An 11378-nucleotide genomic window follows, 5' to 3' on the forward strand; every position below is an offset into this window, starting at 1 on the left:
ATAGATAGATAGATAGATAGATAGATAGATAGATAGATAGATAGATACATACATACATACATACATACATACATACATACATACATACATAATACATAATACATGCATGCATACGTACATAAACAAACAGACAGATAGACAGATAGATAGAGATAGAGAAATAAATGTCCTCACTCTGCTCCTCCTGCTTCTGGTTTATAATCTAGCATCCATACTTCCTCCTGAGCGCTGAGAGGAGGGTGATAGCCACTGCTCACTGATGGCTTTTTATTTATCAGCATACTGGATCCTTGGTACTCACTTCCCTGATAGATCTTCACCGTGTAGACAGGCTTCATTAGCCTCACTCTCCAGATGAGGAGACCAGGCTGGGAAAGATGATGGCACGGCCTAGAGTACTGCATGTCCTGACAGTGCCAACAGCTGATGTGGCTCAGCTCTGTCTGTCTGACTCCATTGTCCCTGTGCTCTGAGCCACTCGTTGGGAATTGGGTACAGGACAGGGCTTCTGCCCGGCTCAGTTACCTGAGGTGAACGCAGTGACCTCAGCAGGCCTCTCTGCAGGTCAGTGCCACTGTTCTGGGTTTACGTAAGGAACGTGAGCGGCTCCCCTCCGGCCTGGGTAGAGCTCTTGCAGTGTCCCAGAAGTGAAGCTTCTGGCTGTGTGACCCTGAGGGGGGTTATGGGAATGGCTGCTCCTCATAACAGGCTTTCTACCAACTCTTTCTGCAGATACTACCCCAGTGGAGACGCTTTTGCTTCCGGGTCAGATGATGCAACGGTACATTTCTGTTATTTTTTTTATTTTTATTTATTTGTTTGTTTGTTTGTTTTCAACACAGGGTTTCTCTGTATAGCCCTGGCTGTCCTAGAATTCGCTCTGTAGACCAAGGTGGCCCCAAACTCCAGACATCCACCTGCCTCTGCTTTAATTTTATTTTATTTTTCAAATTTTACTTAATGTATTCTTATGTGTATGGGTGTTTGCCTGCATGTATGTCTATGCACCACATGCATGCTTGGTGCCCTTTTAGACCAGAATTGAGTACCGGGATGTCCTGAGAGTGGAGTTACAGAATGTTGTGAGCCACCATCTAGGTGCTAGGATCCTTTGGCATAACAGTCAGTTACCTTGACAGCAGAGCCATCTCTCCAGCCCCTTAGCTTTACCAGAAGTCATGTGTAGTCACTGAATAAAAATGGAAGGAAATTAAGTAACTCTCCTTTTCTACAGAAAACTCACAGTTTAATGAATCCTGACGGTCCTTTCTCTCTGTAAATACAATGTCTATTTGTATATTTGGGGTTTTTTTTTTCTCACATAAAGACATAAATATGTGCATTCTTCTGTGCCTAACCAAGCACTGTGCTGTAAAGCCAGCACAGTGGTTCAATGCTTGTGATCACAGCACTAGGGAAGTGGAGGTAGGAGTAACAGGAGTTCAAGGTCATCTTGCTACATATACATAGCAAGGTCATGGCCAACCTGGGCTACAAAACAAATAAACTTTGCCATAAGTAAGTATTTTTGTGCCTTTCACGATTTAAAACTCTCAGGCATTGATTTCTTACCTAAAAACAGATTCAGTTCTCACAGTTTTGTTACTAGTGCAAATTATGTTGACATAATGTTTTTAAGAGAAAACAAAATGTATTTCTTGTCTCAAAAAATATCAGTAGCCTATTAAGTAATAGGCTTCACCCTAAGTTGCTGCTGTGGAAGACATTACAAGAGCAATTATTGAGTTTTGGTAATGAAAACCTTAGGGCTAAAGATATGGCTCAGAGATTAGGAGCTCTTGCTGCCCTTCTAAAGGACCAGAATTCAGCTCCCAGCATCCATGTCAGGTGACTTAAAACCTCCTGTATCTTCACTTCTGGGGAATCTGACACCCTCTTCTGTCCTTCCCATACATGTGTGCATTCATACACACGTGCACACGCACACACACACACATACAGGAACATCCGTATTCACATAAATAATAAAATATTTTTTAAACTCTTATATGTGCCAAAAATATGTAACAAAATGTAAAGGCACACATTTTGGCCCTGCCATTTCCTGGAAACAGTTCTATTCTAAGCTAATGCCAAGAAGACATCAACATGTATGTGAAGATTTTTACATAAAAATATTCATCACATGGCTATGGGCAGTTCTCTTGTTACTTCCCAGCTCATTGCTCCCTGTAAGTGTATTCAAAAATCAGTTTTCTTCCCACAAAAAGTTTCTCATAAAATTATGTATAAAAGAGAAAATTTAGTCATAAGAAGAACATTAGCTGGCATGGCCTAACAGACTAAGACACAGCCTCATGGGGAATATATTGGACAGACATGTAAATCATCTTCTTTGATGACTAATTTTGGAAAATGCTTACCACAGAATGTTGGCAGAGACAGCAATGCGACACCCATCCCATCCCATCCATTTCCACACCGTCTTAGTTAGGGTGTCTACTGCTGTGATGAAACACCATGACCAAAAAGCAAGTTGGGGAGGAAGTGGTTCATTTGGTTTACACTTTCACAGCACTGTTCATCATCAAAGGAATTCAGGACAGGAACTCAAACAGGGCAGGAACCTGGAGGCAGGAGGTGACCCAGGCCATGGAGGGGTGCCGCTTGCTGGCTTGCTCAGCCTGCTTTTTTATAGAACCACCAGCCCACTCACGACGGGTCCCACTCACGACGGGCGGACATCAATCACTAATTAAGAAAATGCCCTACAGTCTCACCTGCAACCCAGTCTTACGGAGGCGTTTTTTTAAATTGAGGTTTCCTCCATTCAGATGACTTTAGCTTGTGCCAAGTTGACATAGAACTATCCAGCACACATACATAAAGTAGAAAAACAAAAAAAGAATATCCCAGATACTAACAAATACCTCTGGGACTTGGGGTGACTTTCATTTCCTTGTGTCTGAATTTCTAAGTGTTTCAGAATGTTCCATGATGACTGTATGTTCTTCATCAAGGAAAAGAAAGTAGGGTTCTATATCTGTCTCTGTACCTGAAGAAACGTCTCCACTTGCTGTTTCTTTGAGTATCTGCTGACCCATAGAGAGTAACAGGAAACAGGACTAAAGGATAAAATAATAGGAGAGAAAACTAAAGAGGTTTTCGCCTGTCATACCTCAAACTACAAAAGCTGCTGGTCCCAGAGAGCAGCTCTGTGGTTGGCACTTTGACAAATCAAAGCCAGAAATAATTGCACCTTTTTCTGTCTCTTCACACCCCAGTGTCGCCTCTATGACCTGCGGGCAGATAGAGAGGTTGCCATCTACTCCAAGGAGAGTATCATCTTTGGAGCGTCGAGCGTGGACTTCTCCCTCAGTGGTAAGATTTTGTTTCAAGAACATCCCCTGGATTGTAGGACCAGACCTAAAACTCAAGCAGCCCTCGGCCAAGCTTCCCATCACTGAGCTTACTATGAGGCAGTATGCTGAGGTCAGGTGGGACCTTCAGGCACCCCTGCCTTCACCTCATGCCCTGGCCACCTCCCCTTTGTGCTCAGAAACACACTTGGGAGGCAACTAGCAGAAGCCCAGCGGGTGCTGATGGGACTCCCCCCAGTCCTGAGCCTGTGCCTTTGCCCAAAGACCTGCAGCCACTTGGTGGCACCTCTATCCAGGAAGTGGAGAATACTGCTTAGCCCTCAAAAGCATGCATTGCGTTGCTAAACGTGGATCACGTTGTAAACCCAAACTCAAGGTTTAGAAATGACAGGAGTGTTCCTGCTTCCTCTAAGGCCCGATGGCATCCTACATGCACTTGAGCCTGACGTGTTGGCTCTTACCGCATGATGCTACAGTGATAGTCCTCTCTGTCCCATGCCTTCCCCAGAGGATTGTAGAATAACTTTGATTCGGAATATGGCTATTCTGGCAAGAGGTCACATCCAAAGATCTATGTGATCTGGCTAGAATGCAAACACACCTTTAATCCAGGAGACTGTGGCAAGCAGATCTGAGTTGAGGGCCAGCCTGGTATAGAGCAGGTGTCAGGTAAAGGAAAGCTTAGACCCGTGTGTGGTGGCACACACCTTTAATCCCAAACAGTGAAGGTAAAGATAGTTTGTAGAAGGAAGCACCCATGTTTGAAAGTGATGCCAAATTGAGTGGCAGAAAAAGTGACGAATCAGAGAAAGGTTTGACAGACTAGTATATGCCCAACTCTCAAGAGAAGAGAGAGGAAAGGGAAGTTACTTAAGGAGCAATGCAGAGAGGGAGGAGGCAGTTTTGTTTTTGTTTTTTGTTTTTGTTTTTGTTTTTTTACCAAGACAGTAATAGTCAGGTTGCAGAGAGAGAGAGAGAACTCAGGTGAAGACTGAAGCAGCCAGAGAATGAGAAGGAGCCAGGATATTAGAGCAGACTGCTGGAGTTAGTTTGAGGCCAAGCAGAGCAGTGCAGAGGCAAAAAGAAAAGCCAGATTAAATCAGTCAGCTGGGAGAGGAATTTGAGTCAGAACAGCTGAGCTGAACCAGCCAGCAGAATTTAGAAAGAACTAGAAAGGGTGAGCTTATTCAGCAGTAAGTCTCAGAGGCTGAAAACATTGTAGGCCTAGATTAGATTGTTTGGAGGCTAGAATCTTCCAGGACTAGGCCTAGATTAGCAGACTGAGGCAATAAGCCTCGGACACAACAATTGAAACAGGCAAATAAAGGTTCCTTTTACAGAGGACAGTGACCACTATATCCTGAATTCCAAAGGCAACACACATTGCCGGCCACACAGTGGGCCTAGATAACTGTGTTTATTAGACGGGTGGGTGGTGGGTGGGTGGATGGATGGATAGATAGATGGATAGGTGGGGGGTAGATGGATGAATGAGGAAGTTCATTGGTGACTGAGTGAGTGACAGTAAAGGAAGGAAAACCAGGAGCTGATTGAAGCATTGTGCCTTCTACTTCCAGGCCGTCTGCTCTTTGCTGGGTACAATGACTATACCATCAATGTCTGGGATGTCCTCAAGGGCTCCCGGGTCTCCATCCTGTTTGGACATGAAAACCGTGTCAGCACTCTGCGAGTCTCTCCTGACGGGACAGCGTTCTGCTCAGGATCCTGGGATCACACCCTGAGAGTAAGAAAGATGCCCCATCTTCCTGTGCGGCAGGCGAGGGAGGACTGGTGGGCCTGACCAGAGACACAGATGGCAAGGGGTGTCTCCAGGAGGTCGGGAGCGTCGTCACACGGGTGTTCAGAGAGACCAGAGTGTTCCCTCAACGTGGTGTTGAGATAACCCAAATGCTTCTGGAGGTTTGTTTTTGGTTTTTGTCAGACATACATACCCTATATGTCTGACTTTTGTGATTCTGGCCTTGAGTAAGCCACGGGTTCCCAGTCTACTGCCTGTAGGGAAGGATTCTTCACACCAGTACAGATGTCATGTGTCAGGTCACAGACCCCTGGGAGGCCCAAAGGCTGAAGGCCTGTGAAGGCCCCTGGGTGATTTACTAATTATAGGCATGCTATTCCAGGGCCTTGTGGCTTTGATCAGACTTTCAACTCCCCTGGGGTATTGCCACCATAGCAAAGAAGGGGGGAGGGTTTGGAAAGACGAGGTGTTCCGAAGCATGTGGGTGCTAAGCCGTTGACGGCTTGATTCCTGGAACCCACATGGTGGTGGGAGAGGACTGATGCCCGCCAATGACCCTCTGACCTGTACGTGCATGCGATAGCACACACGCACACACGTACACAGACACGTACACATTAAATAAATGATTAGAAACTATTTTTAATAAGGTCGTAGGAAGGAAGCAGTCCTTTTGTGTTCTAGTCATTTTTAAAACTTATTTATGTATACAGTGTTCTAACTGCATGTACACCAGTACACCAGAAGAGGGCACTAGATCTCACTGTGGTTGCTGGGAATTGAACTTGGGATGTCTGGAAGAACAGCCAGTGCTCTTAACCTCTGAGCCATTTCTCCAGCCCCACGTTCTGTTCATTTTAAAGGGAGTAGGTTGAATGTCGAGTTTTAGAACAAATATAATGAATTTTGCAAAGTTATGGAAGCAAAAGTTTGCCACTTTAGTAGTGAGGTGTTAGTAGTGAGCTGTGCAGACACACGTGGTTCAGTTCTCAATCTAAGGGGTCACCAGTGGCTGGTGAGCTGCTCACAGAAGCTCTGCAGACGGCCAACTGAGCAAGTAAGTGGCAAGCGTGATAGTGTGTGAGTGTGTACGTGCAGACTGACTTCCTATCTTTAAACTTTAAACTCAAGTCTTACAAATTATGAACTATTAAGAAGGATCTGTCTGTGTCTTCTCAGGTTTGGGCATAATCCTCCCACAGCTTGGAAGAACGCGTGTCCTTCCAGGCAGATACGACTTCTAGACAAGCCCAGGAGCCCAGGGCAACCTCACAGCTCGGCACTCACTAAGCCGCCCCACTGTCACCATGAAATCCGCCCCGTCCCTGGAGAAGTACCCATGTAGGCCTTCAACTGTACCGTCACATCCTTGTTCCGTCTCACATGCTTTGTGAAGTCTGTCTGGTTTTGAAGTTTTTCCGACCGGTAGAATTCCACCTTTATCATCATTTAAAATGTCCCTCACGACTCCCTCAAATCCAGTCTGTCTTCAGAGCACTTTAGATTCTTACCTTTTCTTGGTGTGGCCTGTGGCTTCTGGAACTTTCCTGTGGAGGTGCCAGCTCTATGGACTGTGAGAATGACTATTTGTTGGTCTGCAGTAGAAGAAAATTCCAGTTCCAAATGTGACTGCATAGAACCACTTTTTAAATAATGTCTTTATGTAAAAGTCTCTTTTTTCAACCTGTTCCGTGTGGGGTTTTTTTTAGATAAAAAATGTTTTGTTTGGGTTTGTTTTGTTTTCTGGGCGAGGCTTTAGAAATGAGGCGGACCCATGCAGAAAGTAGGCTGTATGTGTGGCTTGTGATAAATGGCAGTCTAGGGCAGGACATTCCCTAGCATTTGAGGAGAAAACTGATTGCCATGTAGAGCACAAATACTGCTGAGAGCAAACAGAGCCTTCTGGTGTGGGAAGGCAGGTCACTGAGTTGATTTAAAAGCTTGCTAGTATTGTCAGAAATGTCTAAGGTAACATAAATGAGATTCACATGCCCTGCAGGGCCCTTGTACTTACACAGGCTGACGGGCAGGCCATGAATAATAATGTCTTTGCTATCAAAGGGGTATCTTGTCTTTATTTGAACCAGCAATTCCTTCTGGATGCTACTGTATGCTTCCTCTTAGAAGATCCCTGCTTTTCCTTCCTTTTCTCTTTTAAAGGTGTAGAGGTTTAGTCTTTGAGAATCTCTTCATGTAATAAAATGCCGTGTTAACAGACATGGTGGCGCACACTTGTGAGCCCAGGTATATGGGAGGCGGAGGCAGCGGGTGGCTTGAGCCCCAGAGCCCAAGACCAGCTTTAGCCACATCGCAAGGCCTCATCTTTTCAGTTTTTGTTTCGCTCTATTTTTTTATGTTTATTTATTCCTATGTTCACTCACTTATCCTCTCTGTGTGTCTATGAGTACACATGCCACAGAGCACATAGAGAGGTCAGAGTTCAGACAGTGGCAGCCTGTTCCCTCCTTCTGCCATCTGGTGCCTGGGGATGGGACTCAGGTTGTCAGGCTTGGGAGCAAGCACCCTTTCCCCAGAGGAGGCTCCCTGCCCCTTGCTTTGTTTTATGAAACAAGGTATCACGTGTCCGAGGCTGCCCTCAAACTTCCTACACTGTCAAGTATGATTGGGAACTTCTGGTCCCGCTGCCGGTGCCTCTCAGGTGTTGGCACGCCGGGATTAACACACGGGACGCGCCAGTATCGTAGGTACACTGCTGGGGCTCAAACCCACACCTTCTGCACGGTTCACGAACGCTCTGCCAACTGAGCGACAGCCCCGGCCCCAAGACCCCATCTTTACAAACATCTCTTTTTAAGTATGCTGGGAACCACAGGGTCACCTCAGACGCTGGCAACCATTCCTGGGGTAAAACTGGCACTGTGGGCGGCCTTGGCCATCTAACCAGCCCAAGATTCGCTGTCTCTGAGAAGCGGGTGTGTTTGTCCCCAGAACGTCTGGTCTCCCCATCTCACCCTACTCTGCCCGGCTCTTTGCTTAGTGTTGGCTTTGTAGGCCCAGCCCCAGCCCCAGGCTCCTCAGAGAGACCTCAGAATGCAGAAACAACACTCTTCCAGGCAGCAGGATGCTACTGTGACCTCTTCAGCAGCCTCTTCAGCCACATGTACTTTTTTTTTATGTCATTAGTACTATGTAAATATCCCTTAGGAGCCCTGAAAGCGTCTCAGGAACTCACAAGGGTTCTGGGCCATGTTTTGACACTCTAAAGAGCTCTGTTTGCCTCTCAGGGACATAAAGAAGGGACCAGTACAGCTGGGCAGATAGACCTCTGGGAAAGGGCCTCGGGAGAAACTTGGAGTAACCTCAGCATCACAGAAAGTCAAAAAGGACCAGAACCCAGCAGGGCTGTGACCTACTAGCGCAGTGGTTCTCAACCTGTGGGTCGAGACCCCCTTCCGAGCTCCATATCAGATCTTTACAGTATGATTCATAACAGCAAAATTACAGTTATGAAATAGCAACAAAATAATCTTATGCTTGGGGTCACCACAACCTGAGGGCTGCAGCGTTAGGAAGGTTGAGAACCCCTGTACTAGAGACTTGTTTAATGAAGACAAATAGGGGTTCTAGGGAGCAGAGCAGAGACAGGCAAGAGTGGGTGGTTGGTGCCACGTTGCCTCCTCCAGCCTGGGACAGCCGCTTGCAAACGATTTATATATCATCTTGCCCCAGCAAATTAAGACACAGCTTCTAGCTGAGCCCCATGGCACAAGCCTGTGATCGCAGCAACTTAGGAGGCTGAGGCAGGAGAATGACAATCGCAAGGCCTACCCAGCCCCTTGGAAGTTCCTGCCGTGACCGTGTCTGTGTTTCTTAACCCTCTACTCCTGCTCGGCTTGCCTCTTGTAACAGGTGCGAGTGAGATTCCCAAATGTCCAGGCGGGGCGGGGCGGGAAGCCGCTGAGCCTATAAAGATGGTTGAGGTCAGGCCAGGTGTGGAGGCTGGACGACCTGCTGCTGGAAGGCTCTGGGGGGTGCTGCTGGTTGACTAGCTGACGCTCTGCACGAGTGGGAGCCAGGCGCCCCGAGCCACAGCCCAGGTGAGTCGAGGTGACCTTGCCTCCGCTCTGTGGCTGCGCAGATCCCGCAGCAGCGCCACGTTTTCTTTTCCTCCTTCTTCGGCTACCAGGGCTGCCGCCTGGAGCTGGTGACCCAGCTGGAGATGAGGCGCTCAGGATGACCACAGCTTCAACTCGGGCTGCTCCTGGCTGACGAGGGGACGCTTCTGGATGGAGCTCCGTGTGGGGCTGCCAGGTCTGACGACTATCCCGCAGCGGGCTTGCTGTGCGGGTCGGCTCATCGCTCCCACCTGGAGGCTCAGGACAGCTGGGTGAGACCGTGAGCGTGGGAGCGATGGGGTGAGGCGGGGGGAGTCGTGGGGTTGCTGTGCTGGGCACCCGGAGTGCTTCAGCTGCACTGTGCGGTCCAGCTGTATCCGCACGCTCCTAACTGAGGCACGTCCCAGCCCAGGGATTTCCCTACAGGCATTCAGACGGCCCTTGCTCAACAGTTCTCATAAAAATTCATTCACGGACAGCCAGGCCCTAACCCTTACCGCCCGGGACTGTCAGGGACGGCTTACTAGGTCTAATGTGCCCAAGTAGTATAAAGGGAGCAGTGATGACGTCCAGGCCCTCTGGAGTTTCTTCCTTTTACCCTGTAAGAGGGTAAGGCCCTAGGGATTGTGAGATGTGTGTGGGGACCCTGACTGGGATCTTTACTTCTAGCCCATCGTACTTTTCCCTGCTGGGCAGCCTCCAGCCTCCTGGCTTTCTGTGGGTCCTTACTCTCTGCATGGTCTACAGAGGCAGCTCTTGGTCGGCAGCTACACAGAGCTACCGATCAAGGAAGACACCTGGGATGGGGAGAGAGCCTGACGGTAGACTGTTAGTATCTGTGAGGCCCTGGGTTCAATCTGCAGCACTGTCAGAAAAGACGAGGAAACAAAAAACAAAACAAAACTCCACCCTAGGTTAGCCCACAGTGGTCCCTTGGATGCTGAGTTTGGCCTTGAGTTTCTTTGCTTTCCTACTCACTGGGGTTGAATCCAAACTGAAGTGACCCGTGTTATGGGATAAATATCTTACCTGTGAAAACCTGCTATACAAAAAAAGACAAGACCCTCCGTGAGCAGTCTGCATTTAAACCACCTGTGTAAGAAAGGCATTGATTTGTGTTAGTGGTAACTCCTGGCCCTGCTCCTGACCTCGCACTGCCCTCAGCTGAGTTTCTGAGGACCCTCTCTGAGCCCTCTGAAGAGGTCTTTAAGACAGTGTTAATTTCTCCCTCCTCTCTTGCCGCAGCCCGCCGGCAGAGTCGAACAGTACCTGAGTGGGGAGTGGGGACAAATCACACCTCACACGGGATTGGCTTGAGAAGGCTGTCAGTCTGACTGGAGCAGCTCGGGTTTATTCCAGGGTTCGTTATTTACAGGCAAAGCAAAAACAAGTCACATCAATACAAAAAGGTGTGGAAATGCCTGACTTTTCAAAGACTAGTCCCCCAGGTGAAAACATGACAAAGCAGCTTAACCAGCAGCTCTCCACACCACAGTGTGAGTCCTAGTGACCCAACTCGGCTCGTCAAGCTTGGCTGCAGGTGTGTTGCTTTAGCAAGAGGCCATTTTCATCCAGGTGCCTGAGGCTTCCGGGTTACCTGGAGCATCCGGGACTGTCCAGCTACACTACAGACTTGGAAACGAAAGGCAGGCACACCTTTCCTGGCTGTCTTCCAGTATCGCCCTGTGAGTTCAATATTGAGCTTCTGGGCCTTTCTCTCAGGCTGGCTTTGTCTGTAACTGCGTCCGACGGCTCTCCACACACTCACTCTCTCATAAGGTCTCAGCCTTGGGAGGGCTTGAGAGGAATGGTGGGGCATATTTTCCTTTTGGTAAGACAGTCACAAGCAGAATTATTAATATCATGGAAAAACCGCAGAGAAGCGGCTCTGCATAGAGTTTAGGTCTATGGGGCCAAGTAGGAGCCCTCTTATGGGTCCCAGAGGAAGGGGAAGGTCCCATGTGCATAGTGATGAACGTGTGCATGCAGCCGTCACTCGCTCCAGAGCAGCAGGGGAAGGGGAAAGGTTTTGCCCTTTAGTTAATGTATCTTCATCATGGACTATTTGCTACCCATAGTCCCTGATTGCTTTGTGTCTCAGGTCACCTGGGATTGGTAAACTCCCTTTGGGGAAGAGAGGCCCACAAGATCTCAGGCTGGCTTTCCATAGGGTGCCTGCCATTTCTTTCATTCAAGCAGAGA

At 48.1% G+C, this 11378-nt stretch overlaps 1 protein-coding gene across 1 annotated transcript in view; it reads left to right on the plus strand.

The window, feature by feature from the left end:
• Gnb5 (G protein subunit beta 5) overlaps positions 1–6828 on the plus strand; it is a 30889-nt gene extending 24061 nt beyond the window's left edge. The window contains exons 9-12 of the mRNA XM_055598617.1: positions 733–781; positions 3246–3342; positions 4919–5085; positions 6280–6828. Coding sequence (XP_055454592.1) covers positions 733–781; positions 3246–3342; positions 4919–5085; positions 6280–6291 — 325 coding nt within the window. The 3' untranslated portion in view covers positions 6292–6828. The remainder of the gene's footprint in view (positions 1–732; positions 782–3245; positions 3343–4918; positions 5086–6279) is intronic.
• Positions 6829–11378: the final 4550 nt, after the last annotated feature.

This window comes from Psammomys obesus, unplaced genomic scaffold, assembly GCF_907164565.1.
Source record: "Psammomys obesus unplaced genomic scaffold, mPsaObe1.curated_primary_1811, whole genome shotgun sequence".
Taxonomy (NCBI): domain Eukaryota; kingdom Metazoa; phylum Chordata; class Mammalia; order Rodentia; family Muridae; genus Psammomys; species Psammomys obesus.